The sequence below is a fragment of the Ptiloglossa arizonensis genome, chromosome 5 (assembly GCF_051014685.1).
Source record: "Ptiloglossa arizonensis isolate GNS036 chromosome 5, iyPtiAriz1_principal, whole genome shotgun sequence".
NCBI lineage: Eukaryota > Metazoa > Arthropoda > Insecta > Hymenoptera > Colletidae > Ptiloglossa > Ptiloglossa arizonensis.
Window position 1 is genome coordinate 15,799,892 of NC_135052.1, and position 17,275 is coordinate 15,817,166.

At 47.4% G+C, this 17,275-nt stretch overlaps 1 protein-coding gene across 1 annotated transcript in view; it reads left to right on the forward strand.

Moving 5' to 3' along the window:
* Positions 1 to 5,976: 5,976 nt before the first annotated feature.
* Positions 5,977 to 17,275, forward strand: part of LOC143147320 (uncharacterized) — a 122,677-nt gene continuing 111,378 nt past the window's right edge. Inside the window, exon 1 of the mRNA XM_076312469.1 lies at positions 5,977 to 7,965. Coding sequence (XP_076168584.1) covers positions 5,983 to 6,384 — 402 coding nt within the window. The 5' untranslated portion in view covers positions 5,977 to 5,982 and the 3' untranslated portion in view covers positions 6,385 to 7,965. The remainder of the gene's footprint in view (positions 7,966 to 17,275) is intronic.

The following is a 17,275-nucleotide window of genomic DNA, read 5'->3' on the forward strand; positions in this document are numbered from 1 at the left end:
GCGTCAATTCGAGCGGGGCGATATTTATTCTTTCTCGATTTCGCGGTACTCGGTCCAACGTTTCCTCGTTTCGGTTTTAAGCGAACATTTTTTCATTTACACTCGCACCCAGTGTATCCGTTGTCCCCCCGTAACGATAAGTAATCCGCTCGGTACGAAACGAACGCAATTTTAATTCCTCGGGACGCCGAATAATCACCGACCACCGAATTTTTTCTCTTCTAGCGTCCGAGAACCGTTCGAAGAGGTTTTGCATCTTCGGTGTGCAATCGGGGCCGACCTTGCGATCTAAGAAAAACAATGAGAAGTTTGAGCGTACCGCTGGATTGTACATGACGCGAACGGCAGCTATTTCGGGTCGGAAATGTTTTGCGCTTCGACGTTAACGCCGCGACGACTTTTGCTCACCGGCGTAGGAGGCCGACCATTTATTCAAAATAATTACTCCGGCGATACTCGAAGACGGGGGCCTGCGTATCTGGGACACGCGAACGCCCGGGTATTTTCGGCGAACAAATGTTTCGCCGCTTCGACTTTAATAAATTAACAACTTTTGTCCGGTCGGTCGGTCGGTCGCTCGCTCAGCCGTCCAATTATTTCGAATAATTACACGGCTAGGCGTCGCGGATTGGTAAACGGGAATGGTAATAACTCGTGGGCTAGCCGACGATAAAACGAAGGCATCGTGGGTGCAATGTTGTATCGCCCGGGCATAGCTTTCCGGTTCGTAATTCTTGTCCCTCGAGGAAATTTCAGACAGTCGGCGGAGAAAATTGCTTACAAATGCACGCCCGATTTAATTCCCTACGAGCCACGGCAATATTCGAGAAGCGATTTATCAGATTCCAGCATCGGAAGTATTTTTATCGCGCGAAGCGAGTTTCGTCGCCGCTGCTCGTCTTTGGAGCCCGATGGCAAAACGCGGCAATTTTATACGAATATCCCGACACCCACGGGCCAGAGGAGTAGCGTTTGTCTCGTTAGTTTCGTACGAATCGTGCCCTGGATATTTTTATTCGCCCTCTTTAAGACCGGTGCATCAAAGGGACAGGTACGAGGTAGTATCGAAACGGAGGTGTCCGAAGCGTTTCGAACGCTGTCGAGAATTTCAATATCGTATCGATGTTCGAGAGTCGTTGTTCTTTTCGAAGCTGCTTTAAAAATGTGCTCCCCGCGATGAACAATATCGCGCGTTGAACGTTCAAAAATCAAAAACCAGTCGATGCTGGAGGATCGAAGGTAATAGAATCGAAACGGTTCTGATTTGTAAGAATTCATTGCCTCGATCCGTACAATATTTTATATACATTTATTTGTTGTACGATCAAATTCTTCTGTTAAATTTCCCAAGAAAATTGTAAATAATTTAGAATCGAGATGTTAAACTCCGGAACGACGATAAATGTTTCGAGAAAGCTCGAAATTTGGAAATGGCAACTTGTTACGGTCGCTACAGTCGGAACAGAGCGAATCGACCGGTCAAGGTCACAGCGAGGTTGTCTCCGCTACGTTACTCCCTCCCGGTCGCTTTAACCTTTATCCGTTTGCGTGAAGCTATAAACACACGCTCGGTGTTCGTCGAACAGGTAGGTAAGACGACACGGCGCAAAAGTGGTAGCGGTGTGGCCGTAATGGACATTTTCGTTGACTTACAAAGTACGGTGATTCATCGTCGAAGGAAATTTCGTTGCCTGTACGTTATCGCAGCCGCGATACCGAAGCGCGCTAGTATCGCGAAACACTCGTAACTCGATTTTAACCCTTTCGGTTCCACGTACTTTCGACGAGTGTGTCGCGCAAGCGCGGAATACTATACGGTTTCTGGTGCACGCCTCGGCGTTGTATACTTTATTTTACTTTACTTTATTTCACTCCGCTTCGTTTTACTTTATTTTATCGCGCTTTGTATCAATCCACTTTCCGTAAAGACGTCCACAGCGCTCGTGGTGCCCAATTCGGTAAACGTCTATACACCGACGTACATACGTACCGATTATTGAACGTCTACGCACGCTAGTAGCACCGAAAGGTTCAACGAAGCTACTCGAAAATCGTTCTCCACGATTCGAGACGATCGATCGATTTTTCAGTTCGCATAATAGGTTGTTCGGTAAGTTTCATCGAGCAACTTGGTATCATCCGTACCGAAGCATTGTTTCTTCGACCACAAAAATGGTCCAACGAACGTGGATCGATTCGTTCGATCGAAGATTCCTCGCCAGGGGTTGTAAAACGCTTCTCTCGAAATCGCGGCGCGAGTGTCCCGTTCGGCGTGTAAATCGTTCGAAACGTTTCTCGTTGTTGGAGATTCTCCGGAGTTACGATTCCCCGTAAAGGTCGAAACGTCGAAAACGGGGGCCGAGCCAGGAACGTTTTAATTACGTTCCCGGATCGTTTCACGACAACGACGAGAATCGTACGAGAAACGTCGTTAACCGATCTCGGCCCGCGAGAGGAACGCCGCGTACGCGAGCGTACCGCGAGGCGAGGCTCGATCGACAATTACCGAAGCGGGAACGAAATCGTAAGGCCACGGGCGAACGTTCGCTCGGGGGCCTTAAAGGTACGTTCGAGGACTACGGGCGACTCGTTTCGTATAATTGCGCACCGTTATTATAACTCTCGTTACAAAACCGGCGTCTCGGGTGCCGAAGACCTTTCGCCCCGGCGATTATTACGATGGTATCGCGTGAAAGGTGTCTTTGCACTCACGGCGTTTTCCACTCGCGAGTCACGCGCGCTAGGCGAGAGAAAGAGGGCGCGATGGGCGGCGACCGACCAAGAAAAAAGAGACCCACCACCAGAAACGCGTCCTCGTATGCTTCATCTTTAAATAGCAGTGGACGTAGTAGACGCCGCGAAATCCATTTCCAAGTAGCTACGGATGTTCCGAACGGACCACCCACGGTCACGTCGACCCGGCTATGCGTCTTTTAAGCGGAATCGTCGCTTGTCTTAAATCCCTCAACGAATTAGAATCCGCGTTTCCAGCGCTAGCCGAATCGCTCGTACCCTTCGCGGGTACCTTTCTCGCGTGGAATTTCCCTCGCGAATCCGTGGAGAATCGATGACGAGCGCGAGCATTTTTCAAGGGGAGCGTGGTTGCCTCTGACGTCATCCAGGCGTTTGTTTAACGAACGCCACCGAGTCGCGTCGCGCTCGCCCAACGCGAGTGTACATAAATCGAGCGAGCGAACGCGCGCGTGCTCGTGGCCGCCATTATTTATGAAAATCGAGGGGGAAGTTGAGCGAACGTACGGTACCGAACCGTGGACAGGAGCGTATTTTCGAGAAGGGTTTTATCAACCACTAGAGCGTTCGAGTGTTCGATACTTGTCGTTGGGAAACTTGAAGATTTCGCGATTACGGTCTCTTATTTGTTTTTACGCCTCTGTGTGTCGGAGTATTCGATACTTGAGGAAATTGTTAAGATTCAGCGTGGTAACTATCTTTTATTATTTGTTTCGCTACGATATACCGGAGCAGTCGATACGTGTTGAAGAACGTTCAGATTTGGCGTGGAAATGATCTTTTATTATTTGTTTCGACGCTACGATATACCAGAGTAGTCTATACTTGAGATTTGGCGTGGTAATTATTGTTATTTCTTCCTACGCCGCGATACAGTAGGAGGAAATTTTTAAGACGCGGGGACCTCGTTACGATTAATAAACGATCGTGCGAAGATCGATAGGAGGAAATTTGTAAGACGACGAGAAAAAAGGGGAAAGAAATTTCTATCGGTGTTCGGGAATCTGGGAACCATTTAACGTCGCGGTTCCATTTACGACGATCGTCTCGTTGAAAATTTATAATCTTTTAACGCGTACAAAGTACGTAGAATTGTAGCCGTGATTTCGATCGTTCGGGCTCGTTCTTAAGTAGGAAAATGGACGCCAAAGTGATTTTACGTTCTCCGCGAATAATCGTCGAACGGTGGAACGTTAAAACGAGTACCATACACCGCGAGAGCCAACCGAGTTGTTCGAGTTCAATGTGTATCGTGATATTTCCTCGACAAATCGGTGTAAATCATCCAACCGCGTTAGCATCGCGGCCAAATTCAGTCTGGCCGAGACGAGGATCGAAAGATCGTTAACTGTCGCCAATAACAACAATCGATTTTTGACAGCACGCCAATACTTTCTGACCCCGTTAAGACGTTTGTTTCGTACGAGTGTTACCAGGCTTTGCCTGCATCGAGGTTTAAAAACGCCGATTGAAAACCAAAAATAATACGTCTCGAGAAGAATTACAGGGAACGCGAGAACTCGGTATACAGCGTTTGGATATTTTCTTGATTCTCGAGATCGAGTCCATTTGCAACGAACAAAAAGCATTGTGCCTCGGTCTATCGCAACGAACGGTATAACTTGGAATCGTCGAAATAGCATCGGAAAGACGCGATCGGAACTATGCTAGTTTTCGCGAGTCCAAAAGTGCGATCCATCGAAAACCGATCGATCGACGAAGAAATTATTTCGAAATATCGAGAAATTGTACTCCGTTCGTTCGAGATATTTAAAAATACGAATCGGCGAACAAAATGGCGAAAGAAGCAGTCGATCTCGAAATAACACCTTTCGATCACCTTTTAACCTCGAACAACCTGACCTCGCTCGTAAAATCGAAAACGCAAGACGATCGAAACGAAGAATGGCAATCTACGGCTCGTTCGCGGCTGCTATCGATCAAACGCGAATTTTATAAAGAGAACTTTCTAAATAATCTTTTAAGCGAGGATCGAATTGCAATTTCTCGAATCGGGGCAGGTGGCGCAAGGTTCATCCACTCGTGCCTCTTGAATAAAAACGATGCTCCGATACGTGCAACATCGAAATTACCGTATCCTTCGCCGCAACAAATTCTCTATCGACGGATCGCCCTTCGACGTTAATCTTACTTTCGCAAATGACAAGTTCCAGCACTCTAAAGTATTACGGTTGTTGAAATGTTTAGAACGAGTCGAACTTTTCCAAAAATTGTAATTTCGATCGATAGATTGCGCTTCGACGCGAATCTTACATCCGTGAACGATAACTGTTTCAAACGAACGAAACTTCCACGGAAAACTGTAACACGTAATCCATAGTTTCTACCGAGTCGCGCATAGTTCGAGTGGTCCGTACAAACGATTAACTTTCCACCGATAGATTGCGCTTCGATATCGATCCTTCGCGAAAGATAAATGTTCGGAACGGGGGAAACTTGTTCGAAAAGTGTAAGACGCTGTCGATCGATCCGTACGGGTCCATACGTACGACTAATTTCTCACTCGGTGGAGAGGGAAATGATAAATCGCAGAAATCGCATCACCGTGAAGGATAAATATTTAAAACGTATCCGACTTTGGAAAAAAATTCCGCGCCGAGAAAGGCGGATCTTAAAATATTCGAGTATCGGGAAATTTCGAAGCTTTCGAAACCGAAAGTCGCGCGCACGAGCGAGGAATAATTAATCGGCGGGAAACCCGCCGAAAGCGACGTACGCCGCGGCGCGGCGCGGTCGGCTCTAAAAATACGTGTCGATGGATCGGCGCGAAACATTCCAATTAAGCGATCACCGGATGCTCGAAACGTGCGATGGACGGGTTTTCGCGGAGCGTTGTCAGCGAATCGTGGCGCGCGCGCGTCGGCGTCGGCGACGGCGACGATGAGAACGACGGCGACGGAAAGTTGGCCGAACGCCGTAACGGAGAATCCTGACGCGGGGCGTGATCGAAGTATCGCTGACCGTCTCTCGGTCCGTAGGAGACGGAGCGATTTTCGATGGTCCCGCGATACTTCCTGACGTCATCGCGGCATTTGTTTAATGAGCGGCTACCAGTCACTCCCCACGTCGTCCCTACTCGAACAGAAATCGCGGCCAGAGGGAGACAGCCAGCGGAGCGTACCGTGGAGGGGGCGTAGGGAGAGTGAGAAAGAAAGAGAAGAAGGGGAGAGAGGTAGTATCGTGTCGGACGCTGGACGAGGCGCACGCTCGATGCGAAGCAGCGCGTGTTTTCACGCGTGGAAACCAGGAAGCGGTGTGCAACCAGGACCCACGGTGTACAGTCCTGGACACGTCCACTACGGTCCTGGTCGCGGTCTCGTTTCGGACGTACGCTGTGTCGCGGCTGTGCGCGTCCCACGGGACCCGCGGGGGCGACCGGAAGGGGACGAGACGAGACGAGACGAGACGAGACGAGACGACGACGAGAAGACGAGAAGACGAGAAGACGAGAAGACGAGAAGACGAGAAACGCCGTCCGAAAAGTGGTCACGGACCGTGCGTCGTCGAGCACGCGGCACACACTGGAGCGACGAAGACGGAGCGCCGCCGAGCGCGACCGACGAACGACGAACGCGCACGAACCTCGCTCGGGGTATCCTGTCTCGTCGCTGATTGGCCGAATCCTCGAGGAAGTGGTCACCGTCGACGAGCGCTCGGACCACACCGCCACGTGAGTTGAGCGCCGTATCGCGAACCAACGTATCTCGCGCGTCTTTTCGTCGTATTCCGGTGTACCGGATTCCGTTCGAGCCTACGCGCTCAGCATCCCTGGACGGCCAACGTTGGACCCACTCGGAAACACGGTTCGGATCGCTTCGTGGAATCTCGACGACCGAATCGGTGATCGGATCGCACGTGGAAACGATCGAACCCAGAGACGCTGTGCGATCAAGTGAATCCTCGTATCGCGCGGCCGTCTTCGAAATTGGGCGATCCTCGAGCCACAAGGAAGAGCTCCCTCGAACTCGAGCTAGGCGTTCGCTCGAGACCGACTCGGCCTCGGTTCGACCCTGGACGGAGAGAAGGAGTATCGATCTACGTCATCGTAGTCATCGCGCGGTGATCCCTAACCTAGGCCAATGTCTTTATCCCGTATGACGTTGCCGCTTTCGGCCGGTGTCCTCTAGACGACCGTTTCCCTTCTAAATATAAAACTGTACCACCGCGAGCCGCGTTCGCCCGTTTGCTCTTCTACCATGGAGACGGAAGCGTGTTTCTGGAACCCCCGCGAGGAACGAACGGGATCACGGATCGCGGTTCGGGATCGGTTCCTCGCGAACGAGTCGACGGTGACGATTCATTGAGCGCGTAAACACCACCCGACGTCGTGGAACTGTCTTCGTGACGCACTGTCTATCGACGAAAGAGAAAGTTGGTGTCTTTGAGTGTTATAAATAGAAGTGCACAGTGAGCGAAACGCCCTATCGGGAAAACTTGCTATTTTTCTTTTTCTTTTCCTTTACGTTTTTTTTTCTCTTTTTCTTTTTTCATACGTTTTCTTCTCCTTCTTCTTCTTCTTCTTTCTACTCGCCGATCGGTACTCGTCCCGCGTACTCCCGCCGACGAAACGCATTTTGCAAAACTTTCGTCGCGGTTAGGCGCGATCGGGCGCAACCCGTGGTAAAAGTGTCAGCTTCCTCGTTTTTGCCCGTAAACGAACCAACCTGGCTACCGAGATAAACGCTCGGTGCTAAATGTTACGCAACGAGGAGCGCGTAACGAAACCCGTGGATCGACTACGGACTGTCCGTGTTAACGATCGGCCCGGGAAACCGTATCGCGAGAAAAAGAGCCGCTTATCGATTATCAAAGACTGGGTATTGTCGAGTAAAGAGCCGGATCGTTTTTCGAACTATGGTATCGCGCGTGTACCACGTCCGTATCCGTGGCAACGAGACCGGTACAATTATTGACTAGATCGAGAAGAAGGATATCAACGAGCCGGTGGCATGCCGAAAGAAATCGCGAGGTGTACCCAGAACTCGTCGACGATGATTCGTCGGTTCGAGGATTCAGTGACTCAGTGATTCGTCGAAGGAATCGAGAAGAATTCGGAACGGTGTGCATTCTCTGGGAAAAAGTGACGAGAAACTACCCCGTCCCTCGAGAAAGAGAGAGAGAGAGAGAAGTGTTACAGGTGTTTAAAAAAAAAGTTCCGCCTCAACGTGGTAGCGAAACCAGCCACTGTCACTGGTACGTCATCCATTTCTATTCGAGAACGTAGAATCGAGAATATTTCGCCTATCGAGCGTTATTATCTGTCCTTGTGAATACGCTATCGGACCTCGATTCCACGTTCTTCGCTGACACTTTATTAGACGTAACTCGTTGATACGCGATTTGTGTCATCGATACCGAACTAACCAAATATCGCCAAGTAGCTCGTAGAAATTAACGATCAAGGTACACAGATTTGCAGCACGCTTCGTACGAAGTAGTTGGTTCGTTCATGGTACGGCACGGTGTGCGAATCTCGGCGAGAAGTAATAATTCTGGACAAAGAAAATGTTTCCTTTAACCCGGTGACCAGAATTTAGGCGTTTCGAATCCTCTCGGTTGGCGAACGATCGTGAGAATTGAACCGCAACTCGACAAGAGTCGAAGCAACGTACAAAAGATGATATCGTAGAATTGTAAATGTTTCGTGGTGGAAAATAAAAATAATCGACACTCGGAGGGAACGGAGTAGTACCGTATTCGTTCCAAGTTCGAGACGCGACGATCGAGTCAACGGTCGAACAACGGTGGGCGAATTTCTATGAAACTCGCGAACTTCGTGACAGCTATCTGTCGAGATTTTAATCTTCGTTCAACGCTGCATAAATTCCGGTATGGGTTCGATCTGGACGGAACTGCGAACGACGTGTTCGTAATATAGGAAAAGTCGACAATTTCGAATAGAAACGGCCGGCAAGGTGTTTTTCTATTCTCGATGGATATCGAACTGGATCGTGGACGACTAGAAATCCACGGTGGAAAATGAAGTCAGAAGAACAGGATGACTACTGCTCGCTCGGTGTAATTGGAGGGAAAGGTACGAGAGGAACGATACGCGCGCGCTCCCCGTCACGTTGCTCCGGACAGTAGAAAATCCACAATCGCGAATCTAGTTACCGTGTGTCGCTTGACAGTAATTCATGCGCCTTATGATCGATCTATTCTGAATATAAATTGTAAGCGTTAACATATCTGCATGGTCAATAACAGAATAACGTATCCGTGGTGTGGCTTCGGTCGCGCTCTCGGACGGATATTTACGTTTCTCGAACCGCGAGAGTGAATAAACCCAATTTAAAACGTCCTTTTTCATTGAACGTGTCTGTTTCAATTCAGCGACCGACAACGACCAAGAAAAACCGTATTTCAGTTTCTGGGTCGAAAGGATGCCTTCACCGATACCTTAACCCTTCTGTACGATCAGGGTCCACGTCTACGGACCCTAATTTCGGATCGATCGTAACTCCCTTATTCGTAATTACATCGGGACGCGTTTACCGATTTTATTTATTCTCCCGCGTATCGTGAATCGGTAAACGCGTTCACCTTTTATCGAAAAGACGCGTTGTCGAGTGTACCGGGTTCACCGTGTCGCTCGAACTTCAAAATTGTCCGCAAAGTTCGCGCAACACGGTCCGGATGAAATATTAAGTACTTAATTTCATTCGGGACGCCACGGATGAAATATTAACGCCGAGAAAGCCTTTTCCGTTTATACGAAAGTAATCGTTGAGTAGTCCCGGTAATGATTTGTTGCTTCCCCGCAAATAGCGAAAAAAAAAACAAAGAAACTTGAAATTATAAAAGAAACACATCCTAATGAATATTTCCTCGGTTTCGAGCAAACACACGAAGAAGTTGGCCGTGCTACTTAACTCCTCTCCCAGTGTTTGCAAAATAAGCGGAAAGAATCTCGAATCTTTTTCCGATCCTAGCGATGCGAGCAATCAACGAACGAAGATAATTTCTCGGCCGTCGACGATAAATCTTCTTCCTCTAACGAAGTATCTAATGAATCTTTCGATAACGAGGGATCGAGCGTAAATACGTGTGTTTAGAAAACCGAATAAGCACACGGTCGTCTCGCATTCGAGGAACACAGAGCGGCGAAGACGTCTTCCTTTTGTATTTTAATCGTTCCCAATTCCATACGCGGAAAACAACATTCGACGAAATGTTTCGAGGTGCGTCGATTACGGAAGTTGCGCGAGTACGTACGAGGTGACTTATCTCGGCCGATGCGGAAACAACGAACGACTTATGGCGCGAGAATACCGGTAGGCTCGTTATCGGAGCCACGGTGTCTCTTTAAAAATTTCAAGGAAATCTCGCGAGCGATTAGTTTCGACGACGAACCAGTTACCGCCTATTTCTGTATCGCGTAACGTTTTCGAGCTAGCCTACGACGATCTCGGACGATACAACGAGTAATTTGCGAACCATTTGGTTCATCGATTCGATACGAACGAAATCGGACGTGAAATTTCACCTCGAAACGAAAACTACTTTTCAAATCGATTTTTCAATTTTTCGACAAATTCTCAATCCCGTTGTATATTTTCGACTCCGCATCGGCGCTTCCGCGTTACGAGCGCAAACTTGCGCGTTTCCGTCTTTCGACTCGGTATCGCTCCTTCCGCGTTACGAGTGCAAACTTTTTCCACACCTTTTTTTTCTTTCAAATCTCTCCGGTACGTTTTCAATTTCATTGTATATTTTCGATTCAACGTCGTTTCCTCCGCGTTACGAGTGCAAATTGTTTCCATTTCTTTTTTTTTTCTTCCTCCGTTTCGATCTCTCCGTACAGTTTCAATTTCGTTGTATATTTTCGACGTCGTTTCTTCCGCGCGTTACGATCGCGAACTCGTAATTGTACTTCCAACGCGTCTTCGAATCGCGCAAATACGTTTCGCGTACGCGATGGAACGGTTCGAAATCTCGTCGAAGGATCGCGTTTCGATCTAGTTTACCGTCGACGGAACCGGACAATGTAACACGGCCGAGACGTTTCATCTACGCGACCGTTGGAGCTCGCGTCACGAAAATACTAGTGCGCCAGGTTTGAATGAATAGCTCAAGTACGCTCGGCGGCGTTCGCCGGTGTTTAGTTGGCGAAACATCAGCCGTTTCGTTGCCAGAAATCTCCTCGGTACACTAACCATCGTAAAGACCGGCTAACGTAATTCCCCGCGCGGTGTAAAAATAAAACAAGAGAGTCCAGATAACCGAGTCGTCCTCCTCGTCCGCACGCGCGCGCGCGCGCGGATCCTCCTCGTCCGCGGCCGAGAAATCGTTGCCCGATGCTCGCTACCAAAATGCTCCTCGGTCGAAAGCGCGACGCGCTAATCGCGGCGCTGCCCCGTAAAACGGTCGAGTTAATGACAGGCAGGAAACAGCGTTTAATTAAAGTACGCACTTCCGGTAGGAACGTTTTCACGAGCCGGCGTCGCAAACAGCCGAAGCGTTCGTTGCGTAATTCCGAATCGGAGATAAAGGAGCGAATTATCGCGCGCGAGCCGTGTTCCCACGTTTTCCATTCGGCGTATGCATGCATCGAGAGCGTCTCGCAGAGACGTTTCGCTCTATGAAAATCGGTACACTTTAAATCGCGTACCAATCGTGGAAAAATTCAACCGGTGTTGCTCGAAAAACTTGATACTGGTTACTCCTTGTCGTTCATCGATTGCCAATGTGTATCGACGTATGGTTGGTTTTCGTCGTTGTCGACGTATGTACGTAACATTATCTTTGCATCGGGAGTGTCTTGAAGAGACGTTACACTGTTTGCAAATTAGTACAGTTATCTATTTTGTGGTGCTACTGGAAAAATTGATACTAGTTACTCCTTGTCGTTCATCGGTTTGTTTTCGTCGTTGTTGACGTATGTATGCACCGAGAGTGTCTTAGAAATACGTTACACTGTTTGCAAATTAGTACAGTTATCTATTTTGAGGTGATCGTGTAGTAATTGAGGAAAAATTAAATCGGTGCTACTGGAAAAATTGATACTAGTTACTCTTTGTCGTTCATCGGTTTGTTTTCGTCGTTGTTGACGTATGTACGCATCGAGATTGTCTTAAAGAGACGTTACACCGTTTGCAAATCGGTAGTTTCCCGTTTGACCATTTAAGAACCGTGGAAATGAAATCGTTATTACTCGAAAAATTGTCGCCAATTATTTGTGGCCAGTATCCGGCTTGTTTTCGCCGGGAGGAACGCGAGGTTTCTTTTGCGCGCGTGGTCGGCTTAAATATTGATCTGTTTTTGCGTTGTTGCGACATACCCATCGAGGAGCATGCAGTCTCAACGGTTAATGGGTTTGTAACATTGTTTTCGAGGGGGATCGCGTTTTCCTGTTCCGCGATACCGTGATGGATACCGTTGTCGATGATTCGATTCCTTGGAAGATACAACGATATCGGAAATTATTTTACCATCGATCGGGAAAGTATTCGCGATTAGGTGCGAACACTGGTGTATTTTGTGAATTGGGTATACGGAGCGAAGGTAGTTACGGATATTATGAAAGCTTGCGGTTTAGGTACAACGTACCGATGCATCGAAGAAGTGGACAAAAATTTCGTCGAACGTTTTTGTATTTTTCCGAGCGATTACCTTCGATTGTTTCGTTGCGTAAAGTTTGGTGCGCGGTTCGATCGTTTCTGAAACTTATTCGCATCGCCTTGATAATTCGTAACAAATATGAAACCAATTTTTCCATACGTATTATTCTCTTCTGTTTAATTTGCTATCGAAAATACGTAATCGAATGCAATCGATTCCGTGTTTATTTATCGGCCGCACCGCTTCGTACATTTCGATTCTAAAAATTGAAACACACTTGGAGAACGCGTAATAGTTAGAATAATTGTGTCAACGTGTAACAGAGACTTTTTCGAACGCCTTCAAAAGGGATCCTCGTAGAACCGTTGTTCGCTCGGAACGAATCGTCTCGACTTTAGCTCCTCGATCGACCGACAAAACGATCGGTTATTATTCTCGCGATAACTCGAAATCGATTTTCTTTGCGCGTTCCGCGGAGCGTGGCTAACGGCGATTCAGCGTTGGCATTCGCGTGATTAATGGAACGTCTTTCCTCGTCTTTCGACAAATATTCCTGGGCGTCGTTGGATCGGTTACCGCGAGCGATTCCGTCGAACGGGAGGCGCGAGTACGAGCGAGTAGCGATCGACAGGGTCAGGAGGTACACAGGTACCGATCGTTGCCTCGAAGAAACGTGATCCAGCATCCCGTGCAAAAACCGCTGAACTCGCCGCGCCGAAAGTCACGGCACGAAGGGAGAAAGCGATTTCTATGGATCATAATGAACGGACCGGGTCCGCTATCCGATGTAAATGATTTTATTGCTAACAAGGAAACCACGCGGAGCGTTACACCCGGATCACAATGAAACTCCGTAGGCGATTAGAGAGGAGAAAAATATTTCGCCCTTGTTTCGGTCGTTAGCGTAGATGGTCGGTATTTTACGAGATATTGAACAAGATTTTATTTGTTCCTCGACGCGATGAGCACGGTTGGCCGTTGAAGAGACCCGTTCTCCGTGGAACCCGGCTCCCATTGGTCAGTTCTGACCACTTCGCGAGCTACGAAAGTGTCGTTTATCGATACGCCGCGCGTTCTTCCGACGCACCGAGAATTTAACTCCGACACGTTCCTTGAGTATATTTCGACCCTTTGCGACTTCGTAGTACATTCTCTTTTTACAATAAAAGCTATCACGATCGATCGAACTGGATACTTCTATAGAATACGGTAGAATGGAGGTCTGGGTTGGGCTCTTTTATTTCCTTGATTTTTTCATTGTATTGTAGAATCAAAAAGTTCAGTTCTACGCATTTGGAACATTTTTGTCCCAAATGCTAAGTGGTACCTTTTTGTGTAACTAAGGCAGTCACAAAGGAAACAAATTACCGATACAAAGGAATATTAACAAGAGGTACAACACAGTGAACTGGAATCTCTAACGAAATTACACTCGTTCAATGAAAGAAAGTTACATCGAGACCGATACATTCGGAGATAGCTGTTACGTCTTCGTTGGAACAAAATCGTTGTCGAAGTTCCTAAAAAAATTTGAAAGCGTGCGATAGATCCTTTTTGCTCGAAAGATACAAAGCCCGTTATAACGTTGAATACATTCGCGTCTATTAATTACCAGGAATACTAAATCTAGCGGTAGTTAGGTTTTTCAGAGGAAAGTATGCTACGTGGAAACTCGATACGGTCAATGCGACACAAATGCTTACAAAATCGTAGTTTCTGCGTAAATTTGAATACATTACGTGAAATAGAGTGCGTCACAGAAATGCAAAACTAGGAGCACGATTATCCGGGCATCTCGTTGGGAGAACGAGATACAACGTAATCGTGGTTGTTCAACGTCTTGTAAACTTCGATGGTCCACAGGGACGGGTCCCGTACGTTTCGGTTCACCAATTACACGCGGAATTTCGTTCCTAACGAACGTAAAACAACGTAAAACTTCGCGCGGTCTCCTTCCGACTGTTACACTCGGAACGAACGACCAGCAATTATTCCGCCGTTCGTTTTTTATGCGCGACCGATTCTTGTGGGAAAGGCCAGCGCCGTTTTCGGCGCGCGGAAACGTTTCATTGTGAATCGTTACAATGTACCAGATCCCGGGGAAGCGTTTCACAATTAACGACCGAATCGTCGACGCAGAGAAATCGACTCCGAAACAAACGTTTTTGTCCCTAAATCTATTACCGCGTTTACGCGACAACGCCTCGCGAGGTGAACGAACCGATGGTCGACCAACGTCGTTACAAATTCAATCGAATTAGTTTTTTCAACGGATTTTTAATCCGCGTGAAACTATCGTCGCGATCGAACGAGGAAGCCGCGAGTCTCTCGAGTATTTCTTGCGATACTTTTCTTTTTTCGAGATTCGGAGGAGCGTTTTTTATCAATGCTCCCCTGGTGTCGAGCATCGACTGGTAATTCGGTACGTTCGTTTACAATTTTAATTCGAAAGGCGTTGCAAAGTTCTCAGACTGGATGCAGAGTGTCTCTCGAATCGTCTCTGAGTAAATTCTCGATTCGAAGATCTTAGGGACGAGAAGAGCGCGGTCGATGGATTTTCGAAAGAATCGGTTACGATGTGAAAATAAATCTAAAGTGTGATTTAGCGGTCTAAAAAATCTCGACATCGAGTGTAATTTAATACTCGGCGTCGAGATTTTTTTCTGTGCCACATTGGTAACGGTCCACTCGGAAGTGTAATAAATAAATCGTCGAAGAGTATCGTCGGATCAGGGCTACGATAATGTAACGATAATTCGTAAGAAAGCGTGAAGAGCGTGTAAGTGCTAATCACCGTGAAATTAAAGTATTTCTAGATATTAGACTTCGAGAGATATATCCATGGATCGATTAATTAAAACAGACGAAAGATCTGGGTTCGACCATCGGTTCAACGATCCGATCCGTTTTTTCGTTTTATCTTCGTGGTAGCGTACCAACATTTTAACCGTAGAAACGGAAGAAAACCGTCGGTTGTGTTACAAAATCTGTGACTCAAAAATTTAACAACTCTTATCGAATATTTACCAATTGCGAACTTTACAAATTTTACAACTTCTCCTGTCAAATATTCACCGATTGTGAACTCTACGAATTTTACAATCTCTTTCATCGAATATTTACCGATTACGAACTTTACGAATTTTACAACTTCTCCTGTCAAACATTTACCAATTCTGAACTCTAAGAATTTTACCATCCCTTTTAACAAATATTTACCGATTAAGAACTTTACGAATTTCACAACTTCTCTTGCTAAATATTTACCAATCCCTTGCGAATTTTACAATTCCTTTCATAGAATATATACCGATTACGAACGCGCTCGTTCGGAGCTGAACAGTCGTTGGATCCGGGTATCTAAATTTTCCCCACTTCGGGGGTTCCCGAAAGTTATTTTTTGTTACGACCGTACGAAAAACGATGTTATTCTGAAAATCCCGAGAGTCCACGATCGCATACGGCGGTGTCCTCCCGGTGAACGAGCGCCGAACGTCTGAAAAACGAGCGCGACTGTTCGCGGTGAAGATTTTTCTCGCGTAGGGCGCGCGGTAAATTTCAAACTTGTTGGCAACAAGTGTTTCCCCGTGTTACACGATTGCACGGCTTAAGTTTCGGCCGCGGACGTACCAAATTTCCGCAACACCTGTTGCGAAACATTTCGAATTTGCCAGCTAGCGAACTTTCCTGTGTCTCGAGGCTCGGCTTAATTTCAGAGATGATTATTATTATTATTATTTCCCTCGTCATCGTCTCGGTGTCTCGTCGTCTCTATTTTTAAATATCATTACCGCGGTCTCCAACCCCCTCTGTTCTCGAATTCCAGTCCTCCTCTATCCTCTGTCCCGTATTGTTCGCTTATTTTTCACCCAGCTTCGATATCCTCCATCTTGGAAACGAACCGACTGCTTTTTTTCGTTATAAATAATATCTGTACACCGACGAGGCACCGTGTCCACGTTCCGTAAAGTAAATCGAAAAGTCTCGAATCGCGAAGATCGAGAGAATTATCACCCGAGGTAAATAATTATTCTTCTTGGATCGATGGCGCAGGTGTTCCGCAGACGCATCTAATTACAGCGATCCAAATCACGGGAATTCCAATTTTCCTATCGGTTCCCGATCTCGGGGATTTCGTAAACGATTTTCACGATCGTTTCGCACAACCGAACGAGCAACTCGAAAATCCTCCCGTTACTCTAATTCCTGATGTTCAATTCGCACCTGATTTATGCTAAACGCAACCGCGATTCATCAGCGCGCATCGACAGCACCGCGATGCTGTCCTTCGCGCGCGGCAAATGACGCAGATCGTGACTAACGAAGCGTCTTGTTCACGATATTCCGTAATCGTCCGCTCGTCAATTAACACCGCGCCGAACGCGTAGCTTCATTACGCCGGCTTTAAATTATGCACGCGTATAGAGGAGTGGGGAACACCGAGGCAACCGAGGCAACCGGGCAACGACGACGTGACTAATTCTTTTTCTGGAATCCTAAAGCGTGTCATCCGTGCACCGTGCATTCCGGCCTCGCTCCAGAATCTTCGTAGAGACGTTCGAACATTTTTGCGTATCCCGGGTCAACGCGATCCCACAGCGCGACTTTTCCTCGAATCGCGTCGGTGAAACGATTTTCGAGAGATCGTGAACTGCCTCGGGGAACGCGATCCGTCGTTGGAAAAACCGTTGCCGGAATATTTTAATCGAAATCCTCCCCACCGCCGCGAAACACTCGAAGCGATTAGTAAACGAATGTTCGAAGAAAACGTTATTTTACGAGACACGGAAGAGCCGGTACCGGGTGGCTTACCAGAATTTTAATTAAGCCCGTTAAAGGAACGGAGACGCACGCGTCTGTCAACGGTGCGCCGCGATTCGAGCCGAAACATCATCGGAGCTTCGACCGAAGATGATTCATTCGTAAAAAATCTTCGAATCGC